Source organism: Siphateles boraxobius, unplaced genomic scaffold (genome assembly GCF_051911475.1).
Source record: "Siphateles boraxobius isolate OS27281-9 unplaced genomic scaffold, OSU_SipBor_1 26, whole genome shotgun sequence".
In the NCBI taxonomy this organism is placed as follows: domain Eukaryota; kingdom Metazoa; phylum Chordata; class Actinopteri; order Cypriniformes; family Leuciscidae; genus Siphateles; species Siphateles boraxobius.
This window is the reverse complement of record NW_027508876.1, coordinates 25669006-25694164: the sequence shown is the minus strand read 5'-3', so window position 1 is coordinate 25694164 and position 25159 is coordinate 25669006. Positions and strand designations below refer to the sequence as shown.

Here is a 25159-nt window from a genome sequence, read left to right as displayed (position 1 = left end):
GCTGGCTGAAGATGTCTGGCAGCAAGATGTTTAAAGATCGCTTAGATGGATGGGGATTATTTGACTTGCACGAGTTTACATTGAAATCTTGGGTATGAATTGATTAGCGTTCAAAGTGTAAAATCTTCCTGCGTCACATCTGTCAGTGTCAGTTTAGCTGTAAATACAAGTCTAAATCAAGGGGCTAATTCCATCAGTTTAGGCCTAAACCATTTTTGTCATTTACTTGTCATAGCGAATCACACTTTACATTGTGCCTTTGTTTTGTCTCTTTCAGTGGTTATGAATTTGATTATGATTACTACAGAGATGATTTCTACAATAGGTATGTATGCATTTATTTACAGTTGTCGAAACCCTTAATCTGATTGCACACAATTTGAAATATTTGAGGATTCTTGTCGAGTATCCTAGTAAGCAAAGTCTTAAATGACCATAAAGAGTATCCATGTGTCAGATCTGCATCATGTGCTTCAGATCTTAAAGTGACTGCAGCCTAATAAACCTGCTGCTGACTGTCATTAATGTAAATCAAAGATCAAAAGACAAAGAGAAAATCATTCACTGCTCTTGACTTGACAACTTTTGTAGATTTAATGAGTATTGATGTATATTTAAAATGTATGCAGTGAAGTGTTTGATAACTTTATTCAATCTTCTGTATATTTCCTATCGGTTAGATCGAATATTTACAATATATAATACTGTCTTTATGTTGTTTCTACATTCATTTGGAGATTAACTGTGAAATTATTACAATATAAAAAGTATACTAAAATGTTAATGTTAGGTGCAATTAATTGCAATGACGTGGTTACGAATTTGATTGATTAATAAAGATGATTTCTACAATAGGTATGTATGCATTTATTTGAAGTTGTTGAAACCCTTAATCTAATTGCACACATTTTGAAACGCTCAAGTCCTTCAAACCTATAAAAAGACGCTTACAAAGAAATTAAAGTAATTAAATATGACATTCACAGAAAATCAATAATCTTATTTATCTTAAACGCCTACAGTTTTTCCTGGAAAAGAATTTAGAGAAAAGAAATCCATTAGTGTTGAGTAAATGGAGCTCATCTTTAATTTCTAAAAAGCTGTGTTTTATTTTTCCGCTCGTTTCCTTCTTATGATCTCATCTTTTATTAGCAGAGACATTTACTAAATGTCAGCTGGGTGGAGAGTTGTGAATAGCCAGGAGAGATTGATGGTAGAGCAAGGGCATGTGCCTTTGTTTGACATTTTCCTGTACCTCCTTTCTTTTCTGTAAATTCTTTTGAAAAATTCACCTGCTTTCATGACGAATTTCAAAAGTAGCTCTGCTAATTGCAGGGAAACCAGGAACCAGGAGTCAGAAATGTTTTCAGGGGGGAAAAACTTTTAAGATGCCATACAATTCCGAATCTAAAGGCTGGTTTTGAGTGGTGATAATGATGTTATGGCATCTTTTGTAAACTCTGCACATCTTCTTTGGTTCTTTTAACCGGTTAGGCTCTTTGACTATCACGGACGGGTGGCTCCTCCTCCGAGGGCAGTGATCCCGCTGAAGCGTTCGCGAGTGGTACTCCCATCCACTCGACGCGGGAAGAGTTCCTTCCCTATTAAAACCTCCTCCGCTTCTTCCTCAAGACCTCCATCTTCATCATCATCCTTCTCCTCTGGGCTGAAATGTAAGCCATTAAAAATCTCTCGTATTAATTTATCAAAATGCAGTATATTGTCTTTTGTATTTTTTTTTTTACAAAATAATGTAACTTGGGCTGCCCATAGAATTAAATATTTAACTGCAATTTATTCATACTTCTACTGCAAAAAGACATTAGTAATACAGTGCATGTTGCAGAAATCGCTCCCACAGATCCACAATGTGCTTTATACCATTAGATCACTGACCTGTGGCATTGGCTGACTGTGGCACACTGTTTGAACTCCATGAGCTTTATTCTGCATTGCTGGTTTATAGTCTGGAACATATTGGTCAGTAGCTCTCCCTTACAGGTTACACAAAGTGAAACAGAGACTTTTTCTTATTTCATGGGAGCAGAAATCAAGAGCGTATTGATTTTTGTAACCAAAGAGCATTCTGAGACTGGGACTTACGGCCATCTGAAATGCTGCTTTAATTCTGACTGGGATACGAGCCAAACGGCAAGACAGAAGATCGAGCATTCATGTTTGTAAATTAGAATTCATAACACTAATTCAGATTTTATCTCTAACCCACAAGTAGCAGCTTTTCACAGCATCTGTCAGCATCCCGCCTTCTCCTCGGAGCGGGGCGCTCAGAAGTCGAGATTAGCTGTGGTGCGTGACACTAATGCTCTTAGCTGTAGTGCTGTAGTGCTGTGGTCTCCGGGAGCTTTTCTTATATCAGGGCAATTCACGGCCAGAAATATCCATAGCATGCACACAAAAGTGCCACTGTTTACCTTAATCTGCATTTCACTGGAGTTCTCCCTTCTCTTCACAGCACAAACTGGAGATTGGCTTTATACGACACCAAAATAGCATTTAATTTGCCTCGAAAAGTTTACTTTGGCTGTTTTGCTCAAAACAACTGCTGATGAAAATGCAGTCTTTAAGATCAGAATTGTGACTTTTTTTGTTTTCGTTCTGTCACCAGAAAACACAATTCTATATAGTAGAGGATATATGAAATGTGCTGCAAACACAACTACTGCAATTTTCACCACCCATAAACTAGAGTGACATGAATAGCAAAACCTGCTTCATCTGCCTGTGAAAAAATGTTGGGGAATTTAACTTTAACTGTAACTATTTGAATTTTACTGTGACTTGCTGTAATCTAAATATTTTAAACAGGTTTCTTCTTTATTTGATTAAAAATACAGTAAAGACAGTAATATTGTGAAATATTATTACAATTTAAAATAAGTTTTCTATTTTAATCCATTATAAAATGTAATCTATTCCTGTGATGCCAAGCTGAATTTTCAGCAGCCATTTATACAGTCTTCAGGGTCACATGATCCTTCAGAAATCATCTTTTTTCTTTTATTGGGTTCACTTATTTACCAGTAGCTATGGCAAAAAATATGATTGGAATCAAGTTACTATAATTTAAGAGGGCTTAGAACTTGTGATAACTCGCCCCGGTCTCCTTTCCCTTAAATTTATATACATTTTAATCTAGAATCTTGATGCATGTAATGTAGTCTACTGCACGCCACACATCCTCTAAATTATTCCAAAGTAAACAGCTTAAAACAAGCGATAAAAAGTTAACTGTCATCTGTCAAAAACAAAATGATGCTCCTCCAGTTTGTGTTTCACAGGTTGCCCAGATTAAAATTCACATTTGCGAGCTTAAAGGCAATTTTTGGACATGTTGTATGTGGAGATTTGAAACCATTTAAATGGTTGCACGCAGACGCGTTCATTGAATTTCAGTAGATGCGACTCTTCGTCAACTAAACCCCTACACACGCTGAGCTTTCTGCCTCAGGCGGGTGATGGCAGGTGACACCATTTTGTGAGGTAGTGGAAAAGCTGGCAGCGGTGTGACAGCAGTGCTGGGTCACGCTGTGTTATCAGGGCTGAAGGCGGTGACGGCAAAGCGACAAGCTTCGGCTTTCTCAAGGAGAGGAACGGCTTGAAAAATAGAGACTAATGAATTTTTCAACATAAGCATTTATATGTATCCTGGAGCTCCAATTATCATGAAGAAACAGGTCTTTCCGTGTCAAGAGGGGCCTCAATGTTTTCATAAAGCTCCATTTGGCCCATGCTGCATTTTCTGGTTTCTGGTGTAAAACTTATGTTTTAGAAACAAGATTGCCAGACACTTTTCATGAATGAAGCAACATATTTGAACGGATCCTTTGCATCATTGATTCATACAGACTCATACTTATTTTTTTTCCGAATCATTCAGAGACTCGGTCATAAAGACATTTCGGGGTTTTTTTTGTTCATTAATGAATAAGTGATTTTAACTAATCATATATTTTTCTGATCTTTCATTCATGAATGAATTAGCGTTTAATAACGAATCACTTGAAAGATTCAAGGACTCACTCATAAAGTTGTTTCGTTTGTAAATGAATCGACGTATTTGAACAGACAGCTTGAATGTAGGCTCACGCAAATAGTCACTTGTTTAGTTCCTGAATGAATTAGCATTTTCGAATGAATCACCGATTGATTGATTCAAATGTAAGACATTCACTTTGTTTAGTTTGTGAATGAATTGTTGTTTTTTAACAAATCTGTTGGAATCATTATGGAAATGATCTGGCTGCATCTGTGTTCTTGAATGTGTGTGTCGTCAGTAGATCACGCGCAGAACATTCCACTTCCATCCTTGCTTTCATGGAAATGCACTCTCATTCTAATTTGCCCTGTTTAGTAAATTTGGCCCTCAGCATGTAAAACAGATCTACAGAAGGTGAGGTTTTAGGCTGATTTCTAACCACATGAAAGCAGAACATTCCACCTAAATGTCTGAAGTTACACTATGTAGCTTTGAAAGATGTCAAGAACAATTTCCATATTTTAAACTGATCCTGCATTGGATACCATTTTCTGCCCTTTTTCTAGCCTATTTGGGCTTTCAGTTTCCACCAAGTTCATTCTGGTTTGCTCAGACTAGAGCCTGCTGATTTTAAACGTTTATTAGATTCAATGTGTGTTCAATGGTCTAGTCATCTGAGGGAGATTAATCTGACAGCTGCCAGATGAAAAAAAGCAGTGGAATAGTATTTACTGAAATTAGCAGCATGAATTAAGCTAGCAGGCATTGAGTAGAGACTTTTCATCCCATATTAATTATATAGAGAGTCTTTCAGGGTGACCAGGGGTGAATGTCTTGCTCATGAGCACAATGTCATAATTCAAGATTGTAAACTGTCTAGTTTGTCTTTAGGACTGAACTACAACTTAAGTGTTAGCAGACCAGATCTGTAGCCAAACATCCTTTTAGAATACTGTACTTTTGCAATATGTATACTGTATATTTATGTATAGTTTCCCTATGCATAGAATATAATTCTGTGTAAGCCATTTGACCTCATTCTCAGCCTCATTAAAACATTTTATTTTAGAACATTACATACATGGAATGGAGTAAATATCACTTTAAGCAAATAAGCAAACAAATTTTACGTAAAAGCAGGTTCAGCCATTTTTTTATTGTCTTTTTTCCCCTTCACATATTTAGTAATCATAAATTAAGTATCATTCAAAAGCTTAAATGCTCAAAATTCATCCTACTAAAACTCTTTTGAAAATTGAACATTGCATTGGAAATGGTGCTTTAAAACACCATCCATTTTTGTGATACCAACTTCAAATTTGGAACACAACTTGGATAGATATATGGCTTTGATTTTTGAGTCCAAATTATTTTGTAAAATATATATTTTTAATAAAATAAAAACCTTGAATTTAGTGCATTTGCTTTACAGTAAACCTACACTTCTATACATTTTCAAGTTGATATCACAATAATCTACTGAGTGTCTTCAACCATAGACCTTTGTTCTAAAGCATTCATGAATTACAACCGTTTAAGTTCAGATCTCAAAAGGGATGACGGTTAACAGGTTTAAAGAAACTAATATGTAATAAACAGTATGCAATGAACAGCATGATAATATTGCATTGCAAATTAACTCTCACTGAGTCGGCTAACAGAAGAAACAAGCATCTCACTTGATTATTTGTATTTGCTTCAGGCTGCAAACAGTTCTTGTTAGGTTTTATTGACTGATTAAAGCAGTATCTATGAAAACGCACGGAGCAACATGATCTTTCTTGTACTGGCCGATATTAACCAGTGTGTCTGAATGAGATAAGAGCTAAAGAGCTAAATTAAAAACAGCAAGACAGGGAATTCTTTAAACTCTTAGTTTAGAACCTGCAGGCCTGAAAGTTGTCTGACATTATCTGTAGTGATAAAAGCATGAACACGGTTGCACTGTTATCTCCTCAAATCATGTGTTTATTGCATTTTCTTCTCCAGCAGTGAAAACTGATCAACTCCAGACTATCAAACGTGAACTGACTCAGATCAAGACGAAGATCGACTCTCTTCTGGGCCGCCTGGAGAAGATCGAGAAACAACAGAGATCTGAGTGCGGTGAGTCAGACATACAGCTATAGGAGAGCAGAAATAAAATCCAGTCCTGCAGGACAGGGTTGCAAACATCGGCTGTACAAGGAGAAATATTGGGAGTGCATATACGCTATCTATCTCTGTGACAGGCGAGAAGACAGTGGCCAATTTATCATAACTGTTATAAAGGCAATCTTGCACTGTTTTACTATAGCAAATCCCATTTCACCATGTTCACCAGTAGATGAGAGGAACGGCAGTCTCGGATTCAAGAGTCAAACTTTAGGTCTATTCCATTGGCTTGATTTAAGATTAAAGACAGTTCACCCAAAAATGACTATTCTTTCATAATTTACTCGCACTCATGTCATTCCAAACCTGTATGACTGACTTCCTTCTGTTTCTTCTACCATTATACCCCAAGGCCTCTAAATGATCAACCAAACACTGTTGTACACAATTCCCTACATGCCCTCTTTCATCTGATTGATGGTTTTATATAAAAAAATAAAATAAAATAAAAAGGTATTTTAGGATAATTCGTCCCTCTTCAGATTTTGGTAAATGTTTTTTTTACTGTGAAATCTTTAAAATAACTTAAATTGTTGGTAATATTTCAAGATTTTCACTTACTGGACTGAAGCAACTTAAGTTTACTTGATTTGTCTAAAAATTAGGTATGGGTAATCAAGTTAAAATGTATCAAACATTACGTTTGATGAAAGTTAATTAAAACTGCAGAGCTTTGGTCATAAAACTAAGCATTTTAAACATCATCTTATTAAGACATATTATTGGGAGAGATATAGAGTGACGACCGATATTTAAATGCCTTTTATGCAAGTTGTCTGCTAAACAGCTATAAAGATCTAACTTGCATTACAAGCTATCAGAATTTCATTGTACTTTTGGTCATATAAACATCAACAATTGCACCAAATTGCATATGTTTGTGACTGAATAACTGGGAAGAAACGGGTGTTTTTTCTTCTTCCTCGAGTGTGAGTGCCATATTCTCTTATATCATACTATATAGGCCATAAAAGCCTGATGTATCAAAAATATGAAACTCATACTTTAAACTCAAACTACACAACATTTTTTTTAAATATTTTGTTAAAGGTTCATTAAACTGTTCTATTTAAAACATATATATATTTTTACTATAAAGCTTTACATGGTTAATGCATCATATTTGCATATAAGTCAAACTAAGAAAGTCAAACAGGTTTAGAATAACATTTTGCTCACAATATGACTGCTATTTGTGATATAAATCATAATCGTCACAAATATCTGTGTCTTTTCTTCAGAGCCTCATAGGAAATATGAGGAGAACTGTGATTCTTTGCATGAGGAGTCGATATCGGAGACGGCGGATAACTCCGGAGAGGAGGGAGGAGAGGGAGCGCTGGATGCGGAGGCGGGAGAAATGACAGATGGTGGCGAGGATGACTACGATGAAGAAGGCAGCACTGATCTGGTACGTTCGTCCCTGCGGGCCTCGCTGGCAGCCGCGGGTCTGAAAAACCCTGTTGAAGCTAATTCTGCAGATTTATTGATCGCTGCGGACATGAGAACAGAAGCAGGACATGAGAACAGAAGCTGACGGGGTTCCGCCGGGCTGCTCCGAGTTCTCTTAACCCTCACCTGTCACGCTCCGTAATTAAAACCGAGTCAGAACCTCTGGAGACACTACGGTCCAGCAGCACCGCCACCATCAGCAAAGTCAATTTAAGATTTAGGATGTGCTTCCCACTGAGGAGACAGGCAGACTGTATTTTAATGAGCTCTTCCATTTTCTTAAACTGAGGAAATGAGGGAAACCTCAAGGCGAACTCCCGCTGGAAAGATTCCCAATGGCATGGTCATTTCAGGTCAGGCTGTGACCTCCAACACCGCTGGATTTATTTAGCAGATACCCAAACAATACAGATATAAATTAGCTAGACTTTTAAAAGAAGATCTAGAGATGTGATTTCGGGCCGTGGATATTTTTCTGCAAAAGGGAACTTGAGGTCATCGGATTGTTTGAATATTCTGATGAATGCAAGTATTGAGCAAGTCAGTCTCAAGGTCTTTTGAGAGCCGGAGCTGCTCTTTCTCAGTAGATGAATCACTGGAGTACATCTGCTCCTCCGAGACCATGCAGCTTTTATTGATATTCATTTGCCCGTCTGAAAAAGTATGGGCTGTTAGATTTAATATCTAACAAAGAATTAGTTTGATATAAAGTCATGGACCATCTGAGACATTTTGCACTCAAAATGGTTAAATCAGTTGGACAAGGCGAATTTGACTCCAGTCACTTGATCATTCAGAAATCATTCTAATATGCTTATTTGCTGCTCATGAAACATGTATTATTATTATTAATGTTGAAAACTGTTGTGATGGATATTTTTTTTTTTTTTTAAATTCTCAGGATTCTTTCATGAATTGAAAGTGAAAATAAACAATGTTACAAAAGATTTTCATCTCAAATAAATGCTATGTATATATATCTATAAGTATGTATTTATATTCTCGATGGTGCACAGATTTATTGGGACTATAAAAGTGCATTTCTAATTTGAGAGTTCAGATTTTGCTGAGCTAGTCTGTATTCCTGAACTGATTTCTTTTTTATTCGTGTTTTTAGATGGAGAATCATGTGTCTGATATTGACAATTGAAGGTAAGTTGATTATGTCCTCTGTATTTTATTTCATAGATGCATGGAAATGCTTTTATACAGTAGATATTCTTAGTTTCATCAATGCATTTATTCTTTTTCATGGTGATTAAATGAATCATATTGATCACAGAATGCAGTGCAAACACAGTCTTGTTTTTAGAGTTCTGCAACCAGAGAAGAAATCAACTCTGCATTGAACAGAAGACATGAAACTCTGTGAAGACGGACGTCTCTTCTCTAAGAGGCCATGAAGACTCTCGATTGGCTGATTAGACGCAGGGCATCTAATCAGCCAATCAAGCTGATTATATTTGGACAAGTTTAGCATCTGCTAGTAATAACTGCTGTTTTTCCATTTAATAATGTTGGCACATTCAATCATATTTGACTTTTACAGGATATGTGCAAATAAAATAAGTTCATCATGCAAACATGTTTTTTCTTTTAAGGATCATTTTCCTTGAGCAAAGATTTTTACAGTCTGGGTGTAGAAAATAAGGCTTAAATGTCCAAAAAATGTAACATGGCATTTTTGAAACCTTCAGTATTAAGAGATAATTTAAGTAATTCTAGAATTTAAAATATGAGGTCTGGCAATGAACATGTTACATTAGAACACCAGCCAAAACTTTTTTGTGTCTGCTTGATTTGATTTATTTTACATCTTTATTTTATTTTATATATATATATATATATATATATGTATATATATATATATATATATATATATATATATATACATTTTATTTAGTTTTTTTTTTTTTGCATCTGCATTCCTAAATTTTCTCACACACTCCTACTTATTTCCTAGCCAATTTATGCTTTCTGAAAATGTTTTCTGTGTAAAATTTGATTGTGTAATTCTTCTCCATGGATCAAAATTTATTTTTGATTCCCAGACCGAATCCACTAAAAGTATTTGGTTTAATGAAAGTTTTAGCTCCGTACTGCCACATTAGTTTAATCAGACTCAAACTTATATACATCAGTGGGACTGAAATATTGTCACACCACTGTAACTCGAAAAAATTAATTATGTCTTAATGTGTCATAATTTGTAATGATACTGTAAAGATGATATTGTGTATACATTGTCACTGTATTTTGTTTTTATCATGCATTGCCGTGTGTAATTCAGAGTGACATGTAGTAGTCACACTGTTTCTGTTCTCTATGATGTCATTCGGTATGGAGTGTGTCATAATGAACTCTATTTTTGTATGGCAGATTTACAGAAAAAGCTTCAGAATATTCAAATTTGTTCTGCTGACATTTTCATTCTGCTACTGTACATAATTTATTTGTTTAAATAAGAGTGTGGAACTGTATGTGTATAGCTTAAAAAAAAGAAAAAGACTGATGGGAAATGGATCCAATCCACTGGAAAATGTGATGACTTTTTTCTATATTTTGAAATTGGTGTCATGTTTGGGAGAAAAACTATTCTATACTGATCTAGGGGTCACTGATGACATCTCAGAGGCCTAGAAATATAATTGAATTAATTCATATTGTATAGAAATGGAACTATTTGTAAAGATATTTTTATGATTGGCATGTTAATGTATTTCCAGTTCATTGTCTGGCTATAGGCTTTTGTGGTATAGGAACAGACTCCCATTACAATCACTATATAAAAATTGCGAAAAATAGTTTTCTTTCTATATTTGTCGTGGAGCAGAATGCAATATTTCAGCTTTAAGGTCAGCCTAAAATGCACTGGTTTTAAGAATAAAAGAAAAACATTTATTGGCATTCTAAGGCTATTCATGTGACAATTAATTTGGCTGTGATTTTGTAGTCATAATAGACATTAGAATATTTATTTAATTATCACTTACAGCCTTAAATTGCCACGTTTGAGTAACATTGAGTAGAACTATATCTTTATCATTATCTTTACACAGTAGCTATCGTCCATGGTGTGAACGGGCCTTAACACTGTAGAGCAAATCGCTTATATAAACGAAGGCTGCATACTTTAGGCAAAAAACAATATGTGACCAAAGTAGTATGTCCGAAAACACAGTGCTTATAAAAGATTTGGCAAAAGTAATTTAAAAAGCGATTCATACTTTTGCAAAATGAATGACCTACTACTTCCGGGGACATGCTGAAGTGTGACATGTCTATGCATATGATGGACACTTTACTATACCATGAGGCCACGGGAGAGGATTTGTGAATGGATGCAACTGTCACTGGTAGGTCACGTGATAATGACAACATAGTGAATTTCGTTAACTACACACCTATTTAGCAGTAGCCTCATTTTTTATTAATTTTTTTACTTGAATGATGAGCACAACTGTTTGAGGCTGTCTACACTGGACACATCAAAGTAAACAAACTGGTAGGCTTTATTTATTTATTACTAAATATTTGTCTTTTTGAAGGGGTGCATAATGTATTATAAGTGTTGCATAGCAATGCCCCGTTCGCGTTGACATAGTCATGACCTTTTTATCTTGTCTTAATGTAGCGAATTTTGGCTTCCACTCCTGTACCCGAAAAATAAAGTCTTAAAAAGTCTTAAAATTCATACTTTTTCAAAATTAATCGCTACTTTTTCATAATAAATCTCTACTTTTTCATAAAAAATCGCTACTTTTTTTTAAAAGAATCGCTACTTTTAAAAAAAGAATCGCAACCTTTTTGTTTATTAGTGTATTATAAGTTTATCATATACTGTGTATTATATTATATACATAGTGTATTATATACTTTTTAAAAATGAATCGCTACTTTTCAAAAATGAATTGCTACTTTTTAAAAAAGAATCACAACCTTTTTGCGTATTAGTGTATTATAAGTGTATCATATATTGTGTTATATACAAAAAGTGTATTATATACTTTTTCAAAAAGAATTGCAACTTAAAAAAAAAAGAATCGCTAATTTTCTTGAGAACTGCTAATTTTCTGAAATGATCGATACTTTATAAAAATGAATCGATACTTTTCTAAAGAAGAATAGCTACTTTTCAAAATGAATCACTACTTTTCTTAAAATGAGTAGGTACTTTTTATAAACAAAACAATACTTTTCCTAAAATGAATCGATACTTTTTAAAAAGTAATCAATACTTTTCTTAAAATATATCGCTACTTTTTCAAAATGAATCGATACTTTTCTTGTGCATATATAGATTTAAGAAAAATGTGTTATTAAATGATATATATATATATATATATATGTATAGTAGTGTGTGTGTATTATATAGCTATATATACACACACACATATATGTATATATACATAAATACACACACACACACAGTTAGTATATGTCACACATATAAACAAACTTTTATGTTAGATGTTATTAATCGATTTGACAGCACTAATTTTAACAAAACAATATTCACCTTTAAGCCTATAGCATATTTTTAAATGCAAAAAAGAGAGAAAGCTGGCACTGTTATTGTGTGTATGTGAGGTTGTTTCGAGAGGAATCGCAGCACCTGTCGTTGTTTTGGATGCACCTGACTGCAGCTGTAGCAGATGGCAAATCAAATACTCTCAATTTATCAACATCAAAACCAAATGTCTGGGTTAATTAGGGCCACTGGCCACTTCACATGGAATCAGTTCATTGTATTAACTTCTTCCCGATTCCCATTTCACCAATATTCATGAGACAATTACAACAAAAATGAAAGAAGCTGTTTAGAAATAACTAATTTGATTGATTAAATTAATATAAATGGGAAAAAAAAATAACCATTATGTCACCATACTGACTTATGCTTATTTGGCATCCATATTTGCATTTATTTTCAGTCAAGCCTAAAAAAAATGGATAGCAACATTTTTATATGCAATGGAATGACTTAAGGACATCTCTCATATCATGATCAAAATCACAGTCACATGACATTTGTTGTTTACAAAATGATTTTCAAAATCCAATTATCATGATTTTATACATGGATGCATTATGAATGAGGGAAAACATTTGCATTTGGATGGATTCCAAATGCATTACCATTCCCAAATATGACAGAACAATTAAACAGGTTTCAAATTTCATATCGGCTTAAACTGATTGGAATTCACCAAATAGTCACATTTTTTCATTACTCAGTCTTGGCCTAATTTATTTTACAGTCAGCTGTGTTACTATATCCTTCTGCAAAAAAGGAAAGAAGGAATCCAATATCCAATTTCATATCCAAAATTAAAGTGGTTTTGCAGCATTATAAATACTCATCTCCTAGCTCACTGCACAAATCTTCATTAACATTTATATTAATATTAGCTCAGGGCTGAATATGCCCTTTTTTCCATGGGCATATTTGAAAAATATTCAAATGAAGTTGGTTGTTATGACAATAATCTGTGCAAAGTTTTCTAATGACTCACACTGCCATAAAAAATAATGGAAAGAGTTCTGATATTTCATCTAGAGGTGACTATGAAACTTACTAAATTTAATCTTAGTAATGAGCAATAATAGCACTTGTTAAATTGTCTTTGAACCCTTAGTGGGTCAGGCAGGATATCATGATAACAGATTAACAAAACAATCTCCTGAACTAGACTTTGTTGTGAAAACTAAAATATAAATTGTCTGAAGACAGACTGCATGAGTAAAAAAAAAAAAAGTTCTGAAATCATAGCTGAATCCTTTAGTCAGTTACACTACATAATATTACATAATATTAACGGATAAAATTTTAGATTTTAATAAAGTAGCTAGGTCTATCAGTAAACGTCAATGTTAACATTAAAGGTAGGCTATACTCTGTAACTTTTGACCCAAGCGTTTGACCGTTTTGCGGAAGAAAATTGTTTTGGTTGTGCTTCGGCTCGTGACTGTGCGGATGAATATAACCTTTCACAATAGATGAACTCTGTTAGAGAGCTACATATGGCAATTTATCTCTTCAATAAAATACCTTACTCGCCTGTTTAGTAAGAAAAACAAGTCTCCGAAAAGCCAAGCCAGTGTTGATTCTGGTTTCATTACGAGCTCTGTCGCGTTTTCTTTTCTTTTCTTTTTGCCAGCAGAAAATTTTTTACGATGATATGACGAGACACGCACGGGCGAGTGACACATGGAAACAATTTCCCATGAAAACCATCCCAACAGGTCTAAAATATAAACGCATATAATAGGCTTACCATAGTGAATCAGGGTAAGAAAAAAAAACGCTTTGGAAGAAGGATTGATGATTATAAATAATGACTCATTATTTAAATTTATTTTAAAAAGTTAGGCTACATAGTGTATCTTTAACTAGGATTATTAGGCCTACTAAATGCTTAAAAGTATTATATACTGAACTGCTTAATTTTAAGACCAAAGCATTGAGCACTTTTTATAAACCACACATCTCTTTCATTTTTAGGTCTTACCAATCACCAGCTAAATCTCCATTTATTTAGATGCATTACTGCAACTCTTCAGTCATTAGTCTAAGTCTTCAGTCTGAGTAGTTAAATGGCTATCGTCTCTGGAACAAAAGCTGTTGACCAACTTGTTCGGAAGCTCAGGTGGAAGGAATGGAAAATGGATTTTTTCTTCTTCTTCCAGCATCCAGTGCAGATCAGGGAGAAAATTGCATATTGATTTCCTTCAACATTGTTGAAGTGGGAAAGGCTTCCATGTCCTCATCAGCCCCTGTGATGTCTGGGGTTCGTATATCTTTCTGTAGACTGAATTTCCTTGAGTTTTGATTGAACAGACCGAACTGCTTCTGCCGGGCAATGATTTGAAGAGGTCACGGGCCAGCAGCGGTCGAAAATTATTATCTGTGTTGATTGCTTTCAAGATTTCAGATTTATGAGTTTCAGACGGATATGTGCTTTCTATCCTTTGCTTATTGGTGAGTTTTGGAGGGAAAGATTATATAAATACATTTAATTATCTTCATTTAAAAATTATTTTCGAATAAAATTGATTAAATGACTTTACCATTGCCATTTTGTATATTTTAAAATGTGATTTTTTTTTTCTAAAAGCTCACTTGTAATTGAAATGAATTAATTACTTCACATTTATACTTATTTAATAATAAATACACCATTTTAAAATCACTAAATAAATTATACTAATATAGGCTACACATTTAAAAATTAATTGTACAACAAATTTATAATGTCAATATATTAAAAACTGACTAAGAGCATACGTTTACATGACAACAATGTAGACTACTAAAAACTGAAAAGTTTATCCTTTGTGATTTTCGCATAAAGACGATAACGTTGTCAAAACGATCCCCGTTCACACGGATCCGCGAAAATGATAAAAAATGCTATATCACATGCCAAGCCAGTAGTTGGCTATGTTACTTTGTAAAGAAACACTACGGGCCCTATTTTAACGATCTGAAACGCAAGTATCAAACGCAAAACGCAAGTAACTTTGTGGGCGGATCTCGGGCGCTGTTGCTATTATACCAGCGGGATAAATGACTCTTGCGCCGATGCAAATCTAAAATGGGTTGGTCTGAAGTAGCTACATTACTCATAGGTGTGGTTTGGGCGTAACATGAAATAAACCAATCAGAGCGTCATCTCACATTCCCTATAAAAGTAGGCGATTGTTGTAGGCGGAAAAGTATGGCGGATTGCTATTATGATTTGCTAGACGCGCATCAGGAGCGGTTCACAGCCAAGGAGACCGACGTTCGGTCAGGGCCGTAAAAGACAGAGAAGTGAGATTGTATGGGGATGGGAAAAACCCACCCAAATTAGCTTCGGTTTAACAGGCGTATAATAAATTGGGTAAATGTGTAGGCTAGATTTATGCCTATTTTTTCACATCTTCATGGACACTACAATGATTTCCCTCGTGTGGTAATATTTTTTCTTGTAATTATGTATGGTTTGCAAAAATGGGAACTGCTGCGTCTGTGTAGCTAAATGAGAGAAGCAAAGTTTATGCTCGTTGTGCACACGCTACATTATCGCCAAGCAAGCGCCCTTAAAATATCATCTAAATAACTCGCCACTGACATTAGACTAGGTTTTTCCTGGTCTGTGGCGGAATTGATCCTTCGCTAAGCCACGCCCGAAAACCGCCACTGGCCAATCATGTCTTAGCAACCGTAACTAGGCGCGGGAGGTCTGGCAAGCTTTCGAGCGAGGGAAACATGCTGAAGCGTTGTGCGTATGGATTGTGCAATGCTGATATCCGGTATCCTAAAAGTTTGGACAGGGGAGTGGAATGTTTTCCTTCCCGAAAATCTAAAAGCCAAGGTGAGAAATGACGGGCGTGGATCAAGCAGTGTGGAGACCTATTCACAACTAAATGTCGACAGGATTAACAAAAACACCTATTGCTTGGAAGTTGGAAATAATTAGTAAAAAGTAAAAAGGTGTAAAGACAAGACGGAGGCTCACTGACATACTTTAAAATATATTTCAACATTTTGTTAATCGACGGCCTATAAGTTACCCCTGACTGAGTAACTTTAACCCGATCCGATCGCCGCTCTCCCGTTGTTAGTGTTATTCCACAAGATTTATGGTGGATAAACTGTTTGATTTATAATTATTAGATTAGTTTCACATTTCACTTACCCTGCTGTGCACGAACATAGCTGTTCCTCAATTTGTGTGTTTCCCATTTGAATGGTCCGCCTATGAGGCGACGGCTGCTGCGACTATAGCCTAGGCTTTAGCTTCAATTTTTACTAAATAATTCTCTAATCGGTTGCATTATTATGTTGTGGATATATCCCTCGAATCCATACCCTTCTGCAGTCCCTTTTGTCTTGCTCTCTCAGATATTTCACATGTTCGCCAAAAATTACTCCCTAGTTACTGTTGCTACGCCTGTCAAGCTTTCGTGTCTGGCACGTCTATTACAGTGTGTATGTAATTTTTGGCGAACATGTGAAATATCTGAGAGAGCAAGACAAAGGGGACTGCAGTGTGCATTCGAGCGATATATCCACGAAATAATATGCAACCAATTAGCGAATAATTTCATTCAAATTGAAGCTAAAGCCTATAGTCCCAGCGCAAGCAGCCGCCGCCTCATACGCTGACCATTCAAATGGGAAACACACAGCTATTTTCGTGCACAGCAGGGTAAGTGAAATGTGAAAATAATCTAATAATTATATATCAAACAGTTTATCCATACATTTTGTGGAATAACACGAACACCGCGAGAGCCGCGATCAGATTGGGTTAAAGTTACTCAGTCAGGGGTAACGTTAGTAGGCCGTCGATTAACGAAATGCTGAAATATATTTTAAAGTATGTCAGTGAGCCTCCATCTTGTCTTTAATCGTCTTATTTTACGTTAAAATATATGCATTATGAACAAAGAACAGTCATTATTTCCAACTTCCAAGCAATATGTGTTTTTGTTAATCCTGTGGACATGTAGTTGTGAATGTGGTCTCCCACACTGCTGATCCACGCACATCATTTCTCCTCTTGGCTTTTAGATTTTCGGGAAGGAAAAAAATTCCACTCCCCCGTCCAAACTTTTAGGATACCGGGTATCAGATTAGCACAATCCATACGCACAACGCTTAGGCATGTTTCACTCGCTCGAAAGCTTGCCAGACCTCCCGCGCCTAGTTACGGTTGCTAAGACACGATTGGCCAGTTGCGGTTTTCGGGCGTGGCTTAGCGAAGGGTCAATTGTTTTCTGAAACTGCAAAATAGCACCAGGGAACGTTTGCGCTGAAACACGCCTCCTCTTTTCGCTGAACCGCGCCGGGAGCGCAAGTTCATTCCCTAATTTACCGACATGCGCCTGTGTAGGGGAAAGTCCGCTGTGCGTCAGGTGCAAAATAGGAATGATAGCTACATGCGTCGGTGTACAAAGTCAATTGTGCTGGGTGCAAAATAGGGCCCAATGCATCTATAGACTAAACACATAATACACATGTGCATGAAATCACAGTTTTCCCAAATTTGTGTTTTGTACTTTACATGGAGACAATAACGGACCGGTATTGTTTTCAAAAAAACTGTTTTCAAAAGTTTTCAGGCCCCTAAAACGCTGTTGTCGTATAAATGAATGGCCAAAACGCATAAACAGTTTTCCGTTTTTAGTTGAAAACTAAATGGCTTTTAGTTGAAAATTTTTAAATGTCCTCTAATAAGTCAAAAGAAAGGGATGGATTAAATAAATTAAATTTTTCTTGATAATTACAACCGAATTTATTACACATTACACTAGAGTTTTCTTAACATAAAATTACGATGTAGACTCAAACACCTTGTGTAGTGGAAACCTGACAGAATGGAGTAACTCAATTGACAGCAATACAATAACTAATGCCCATTAACATGCTATAACTTAATGCAATGCTTGAAGTAAGCAGGACACAAGAGACATATATACAGTAACTCAGATATAAAGTAAATAAAGTAATTTCGTTACTAAGTAACAAAGTACTTAGTAATTACAAAGTAATTACAACAACAGAACCTGCTTCAAAATATAAGGATAAGCACCACTCTTCGTAAAAACTCTCCCAAAAAACATATAACAGAAACTCAATGGAATTAATCTTGAAAATCTGCTAGAGTAATTCCTTTAAAAAATAAAATAAGGTCAACACAGTGAAAGTCACTACCACACTGAAGGGCAGGCTACAGCAGTGAGAGGAATCTCAGTGTCTGTCTCATTCTGAGCTGATGCCAGGATCAAACTTTCTTCTAGCTGTCTTCAGGCCATGAACCCAAACGTATCAAGGGTCTTTATGTAATCAATACTGCCGAAGGAAAATTGCCTGAGAGGGAAGTAGCTGGTGAAGAGGAAGAAAAGGCTGGAATAATGCGACAGCACAACTCTCCTTGATTATTCTCAACAAGACTTGTACGAAAGCACAAAACGAAAATGTGAAGAATGTATGTGAAGCTGTCCTGATCTTCTATGATTACTCACTATGATTACTGATTCCTGGTCAAATCAGCATCGACGTGCCTCCGTCCTTTCTACACAAATCCACATCAGCCTTTGTCGGAAATGTCAATTTTCTGTCAAGCTGTGCAAGCAGAGCAGAAAAACAGCTGTTCTATCTGACTTCCAGATTAAGCATCGGTCATGCAAAAACTTTATAAAAAATAGGGGCTGTCAAATCAACTTTTTTTTCCATAGGAAACGCCAATGAAATTCCTTTTAAGGCAAGAAAGTCAAGTAACTAAATAATATAATCTTGCAAATATAACAATATGCAGTTTATTCTTAATGCATGTGTATGTTTCAGTGCATGTTTTTTCCCCACAAAGAAAAATATCTTACATCAAAATGCAATAATTTAGTCACCATGTCAAGATCACGCTCATTGACTCATTTGCAGCCTAAGTCATAAAATCTAAAATCCTCTACATTACAGAATGTTCTTAGAAGACCAAAAACACTGTGCCCAGTACAGGTTGTAATTCAACTTCCGAAACCGTAGGAGAACATGTAGTTCTCACTCACTGAAGGTCAGCCTTGGTCTAGATTAATGAGGCTTTTCTTTACGAGCTCTGGAGCAGCTAAATCAATTTGAGTCGTAATGTGAACAACAGGCGGCACCTTCTTCATCTTGGTGGCATTCAGGGCATAACGAGACTTGATGTGAGGACGTAGGGTTAATCATTAGATTGTCTATAATTATGAATGTCTGCGGTGAGCAGTGAGTCATTCGTGTGTGAAACGAGATCCACTCAGACCTTTAAGAGCTTAAAACACACAGACAGAGAGAGAGAGAGAGTCATCAGACTTTTCAAACAATCTCTAATTGGCCGGTTAAGATTAGTTTTGGAAACTTCTGTAGGCCTATATCATAAAGCTTGAGGAAAGCCTGTGTCCGTAGTTTTCTCAGCGTTTGAGAACAGAGACTGAAATTGAGGTAACCTCACTTATTTTTGTGGTAGTATAAGTATCAGACCCCAGATTTACCTGCCATAAACTGCATGTATAGGCTACAACAAAACAAACGGTGACTGGTCGCTTTAAGTCAGATGGTCGATTCCAAGAACAAAACGATACTCGGTTACTAACGTAACCTCGGTTCTCTCTAGAGAAGGAACGAGTATTGCATAAGTTTAGCTTACGCTACGGGAAAGATTCATCTTCTCGAGATACTGAAGCCAAAAAATTATCCTTAACTTTGTATTCCTTGTCAACGCAGTGCAGCAGCTAGCAGACCTAGAGCAGGCCATCTCGCGTGCTCATTGGCTGCCCTGCGGGCAACTGCTGCAGCCTACCAGTGAGCCCGGCGTGACGTCACGCCCAATGAAGGACGCCCGCGCCTTCATAGCGTCACAGCCCGCCAGAACGGGCGTGGCTTAGCGTATAACACTAGGGGATGTAGGCTGACTTCCCTGGTTTTCGTCGACTGAAGCGAAGTCGCTCGTGGCGCAAGCACGGCCGGTTACGCAATACTCGTTCCCTCTCTAGAGAGAACCGAGGTTACGTTAGTAACCGAGTATCGTTCTCTTACGAGAGGTTCTCTCGTATTGCGTAAGTTTAGCTTACGCTACGGGAACACTTTGTCAACGCCGTGCGCGCCAAGCATCCACATGAGACCCCGAGCTTTCAGGGGAACCCCATAAGTGGAAAAAATAAGGTGGCCAGCCACGCGGGCCATCACTTGTACATAAGCACACATAGGGAATACAGAGCAGCGCGCCGGTCTGTATAGGCACATGGCAAATACCCTACTTAGTGCAGCTCAACCAGGAGAGCTGAGTCATGTGAGAGTGATCTGAGCAGAAGATCTGGGCAGAATACACCTCTCCTTCAGACTGACGACAGTTTAGCCTGCAAGGCAGGAACTTCTAGGATATAAAACCTGACAAAGGTAGACGGGGAGCTCCAGCCCGCCGCTACACATATGTCATGGATAGAAATTCCACTGGACCATGCCCATGAAGAGGCCACGCCTCTCGTGGAATGAGCCCTGATGCCCAGAGGGCACTGCAGACCTTTTGACGCGTAAGCGGCCGCTATAGCGTCTACTATCCATCTGGACAGGCTCTGTTTCGAGGAGGCGAGACCCTTGGTGCGCCCACCAAATGAAACAAAAAGCTGTTCCGAACGCCTGAAGGAGGTGGAGCGCGTAATGTAAAACCTCAGCGCTCTGACAGGGCAGAGGAGATTCACATCACCTTCGCTGTCAGATGCTGGGAGAGCTGACAACGAAATAACTTGCGCACTGAATGGAGTGCCCATCACTTTAGGGACATAGCCATGTCTAGGTCTGAGGATGACTTTAGAGTCATTCGGTCCGAACTCAAGACACGACGCGCTGACAGACAGCACATGCAGGTCCCCTACACGTTTTACTGACGACAGTGCAGTCAGAAAGACGGTTTTCAGTGATAGATATTTCAACCCCACGGTGTCTAGTGGTTCAAATGGAAAAGCTTTCAGGGCCTCGAGGACCAATGAAAGATCCCACATGGGAACCGACGGGGGGCGCGGCGGATTCATCCTTCTAGCTCCTCTAAGGAAGCGGATGGCCAACTCGTGTCTTCCCAATGACTTCCGCTCTGCCGAATAGGCGCCACAGTTTCTGGACCGTTTGGGGTGCAGGGACCATTCCCCTGGGGGAACATTGTCCCTGGACAGTTTGTCTGGGCCGTCGTTCAAATGGCCAGGCACATGCGCCGCCCTCAGCGAGCGCAGGTGCATCTGAGACCAAATAAGGAGGCGTTCCGTCAGATTGCAGAGATTTCTGGATCTGACACCGCCCTGACGGTTTACATAGGATACCACAGACATGTTGTCCGAGCAGACAAGAACATGCTGGTCCTGTATGAACGGGAGGAAGCACTTCAGTGCGTTCTCGACCGCTATCATTTCCAGACAGTTTATGTGAAAACCCTTCTCCTGGTCTGACCACTGGCCAAAGGCCGGTCTGCCCTCGAACAGTGCGCCCCAACCCGAGTTGGACGCGTCTGTCGAGATGACTTTACGATAAGAGATGGTTCCCATCATTACTCCCTGCTGGTACCAGTCGGCCACTAACCAGGGCTGCAGAGCTGCTATGCAGGCCTGAGTCACTCTGATTTTCTGGCCGCCAGACACCCGGCGGGACACGCGAGCATTCAACCAGCGTTGGAGCGGGCGCATGCGCAGTATGCCCAGCTGGAGCACCGCTGCAGCTGATGCCATACAGCCCAACATCCTTTGAAATGTTTGCAAAGGGAGAAAGCTGCCCTTCTGGAAAGATGCGGCTAGTTTGTGAACACGGCGCGCGCGCTGTGTCGATAAACGAGCCGTCATGGTCACCGAGTCCAGTGCTATTCCTAAAAAGGAAATTGACTGGCTGGGCAGTAATGAGCTCTTGGTCCAGTTGACCGTGAGACCCAAGCTTTCCAGATGACTGAGAAGCACTGTTCTGTGAGATAGCAGTTCTGTCTCTGACTGTGCCAATATCAGCCAATCGTCCAGATAGTTCATTATTCGCAGCCCCTGACTTCTCAGCACGAGCGCCGCGTCCATGCACTTTGTAAATGTACAGGGTGCCAGGGACAGGCCGAACGGCAGGACGGTGTAATGATATACCTGACCGTCGAAGGCGAATCTCAAAAATTGCCTGTGACGGGGTACTATCTGAATCTGAAAATAGGCATCCTTCAGATCTAGAGAAATAAACCAGTCCCTCGGGCGAACGTGCACGAGGATTTTCCTGGTCGTAAGCATTTTGAACGGTCTTTTCGTAAGCACTTAGTTCAAATGCCTCAGATCTAGGATAGGTCTGAAGGCTCCGTCCTTCTTGGGTACGAGAAAATATCGGCTGTAAAAGCCTGACTCGCTCAGAGAAGGCGGTACCTTTTCTATAGCCCCTTTGCACAGCAGCTTTGCTATTTCTGCGTGAAGTAGGTGTGCTACTTCCGCATTCACTATCGTCGCGGTCCGGGCTTGAAAGCGCGGGGGACGGCGAATGAATTGAAGTGTATAGCCCTGCTTTATTGTGCTCAACACCCATTCTGAAATCCCTGGGATAGTTTCCCACGCAGCTATGTGAGCCGCTAGGGGGCGAATGGCCTCCGGGTTCAGACCGCCGCCATTTGCGGGCTTGTGAAACTGAACCGGAGCCGAAAGCGCGGTGCGCGCGCTCTCGGTTCTGGGCAATGGCTGCTCGCTGAAAAGCCGAAACCGGCTGATTTATGTGAGATGTCCCAATCATAAGGGATGGGGAACAGTCTTTTGACATTTTTTTGACGCGCGAGCAGCGCTCCGGGCGGGAAAGCTTCCTGTAAGCGTGAGCGCGTGTGCGCGGGCACGAGACTTACAAGTGTATTTGATGCCCCGATCATAATGGATGGGAAGCGTTTTATTAATGCCCTGCATTTTGTGATAACACTTAAACGCGCGGGCGGAGCCCGGGGGGAGGTTAGTGTTAGCAAGCGTGAACGCACTCAGGCGGGCACGAGACTTACATTCATAACCTGCTTTCTTTTGTGAAACTGACCCGGAGCCGAAAGCGCTGCGCGCGCGCTCTCGGTTCTGGGCAATGGCTGCTCGCTGAAAGCCGAGACCGGCTGATTTATATGAGATGTCCCAATCATAAGGGATGGGGAACATTCTTTTTTTTTTTTTTTTTACTTTTTGACGCGCGAGCAGCGCTCCGGGCTGAAAAGCTTCCTGTAAGCGTGAGCGCGGGCACGAGACTTACAAGTGTATTTGACGCCCCGATCATAATGGATGGGGAGCGTTTTATTAATGCCCTGCGTTTTGTGATAACACTTAAAACGCGTGGGCGGAGCCCGGGGGGAGGTTTGTGTTAGCAAGCGTGAACGCACTCTGGCGGGCACGAGACTTACATCCATAACCTGCTTTCTTTTGTGAAACTGACCCGGAGCCGAAAGCGCGGCGCGCGCGCTCTCGGTTCTGGGCAATGGCTGCTCGCTGAAAACCGAGACCGGCTGATTTATGTGAGATGTCCCAATCATAAGGGATGGGGAACATTCTTTTTCAACTCTTTGACGCGCGAGCAGCGCTCCGGGCGGAAAAGCTTCCTGTAAGCGTGAGCGCGGGCACTAGGCTTACAAGTGTATTTGACGCCCCGATCATACTGGATGGGGAGCGTTTTATTAATGCCTTGCGTTTTGTGATAACACTTAAACGCGCGGGCGGAGCCCGGGGGGAGGTTTGTGTTGGCAAGCGTGAACGCACTCTGGCGGGCACGAGACTTACATTCATAACCTGCTTTCTTGATCGTGTAACAGAGCGGGCAGATAGTGGGCACAGACTTGTGGACACATTTCTTACATTCAACACTCGAGCGGCTTTTCTGCGCTTCATGAGAGTGTGCTCTGCGAGGTTCGGAGTGCTTATGTGTAGTGGTGAACACTGGGGCGTGGGCACTTTCATTACACTTACAATACCGACGGCATGAGCCGGACCGTGAAAACGGCGTTTGTGTGCAGGCGAGAGGGTCAACAAACCGGCTCGTTGGCTGCTAATTGAACCACTGCAGTAGCCTGTTTGAAGGGGACTGACAGGGAATAAACTTAAACACGCACGTCTTTTCGGAGGCGATGTGTCTGTTAGTAAGTTAAGCGTGAGCGCTCGTGAGCGGGCACGTAACTTACATTCTTAATCTGACATTATACTCACTTGAGATTTCTCTGGGTCGCCGCGAGAACGGCGGATGTGTGCAGGCGAGCGGGTTGCATTACCGGCTCGTTGGCTGCCAAATACACCACTGCAGTAGCCTTATCTAAGGGGACTGACATGGCGAGACATTTCGACGGCGGCGCGCAAGCCCGTCCGGGTCATGCAGAGAGCTCGAGAGGGCTCTGCATGACGCGCGAACGGGGACGCGAGGGCGGGGTAGCTCTCTTGTAACGTAAAGAGAGCTAGCCGCGTGCTCGGTGGTCGAGCAGAACTGGAACAGTGTTTGTACGAGGGCGCGCGCACGAGTAGTGGGCACGGGACCTACATGTAACACAGATGATGCCCGTCCGGGTCATGCAGAGAGCTCGAGAGGGCTCTGCATGACGCGCGAACGGGGACACGAGGGCGGGGTAGCTCTCTTGTAACGTAAAGAGAGCTAGCCGCGTGCTCGTACGTGTCCCTCGGCCTCATTCTCAGATGCGACGGCAGTGAGGCTCGTGAGCGGCAGATGCGCGTCGGTGAGGAGAGGCGGGGGGTGTTGAAGGCTTCGAGTCGAGCCCGCAGGGTCGACAGCGGAAGCGCTTCACAGCCGGAAGTGCGAGGTGTCCTAAAAAAGACACTCGCTGCTCTTTTAGAATAGGTTTTAGAATAGGTTTTAGCAAGGTAAAGGATACGTCGCCGGATAGCGTAGCTCGCACGGATGGCTGAAGGTGGCGAAGACGGCCGGCTTCTTCAGCGCTCTCCTAAGCTGGCTGTCCGCTGTTCGACGGCGGCGGTGGCTTCTCTCAGATCCAGCGATGCGAAGAGCTCGCTGAAGAGACGAAAAATCAGGGAAGTCAGCCTACAGCCCCTAGTGTTATACGCTAA

The 25159-nt window shown here is 39.7% G+C and overlaps 1 protein-coding gene across 3 annotated transcripts in view; it reads left to right on the top strand.

Moving 5' to 3' along the window:
- LOC143752137 (RALY RNA binding protein like) overlaps positions 1–9186 on the top strand; it is a 131463-nt gene extending 122277 nt beyond the window's left edge. For all 3 annotated transcript variants that reach the window (XM_077245173.1, XM_077245172.1, XM_077245174.1), the window contains 6 exons: positions 278–325; positions 1495–1673; positions 5987–6103; positions 7393–7562; positions 8721–8755; positions 8916–9186. In XM_077245173.1, the coding sequence (XP_077101288.1) occupies positions 278–325; positions 1495–1673; positions 5987–6103; positions 7393–7562; positions 8721–8753 (547 nt within the window). In that variant the 3' untranslated portion in view covers positions 8754–8755; positions 8916–9186. The remainder of the gene's footprint in view (positions 1–277; positions 326–1494; positions 1674–5986; positions 6104–7392; positions 7563–8720; positions 8756–8915) is intronic.
- Positions 9187–25159: the final 15973 nt, after the last annotated feature.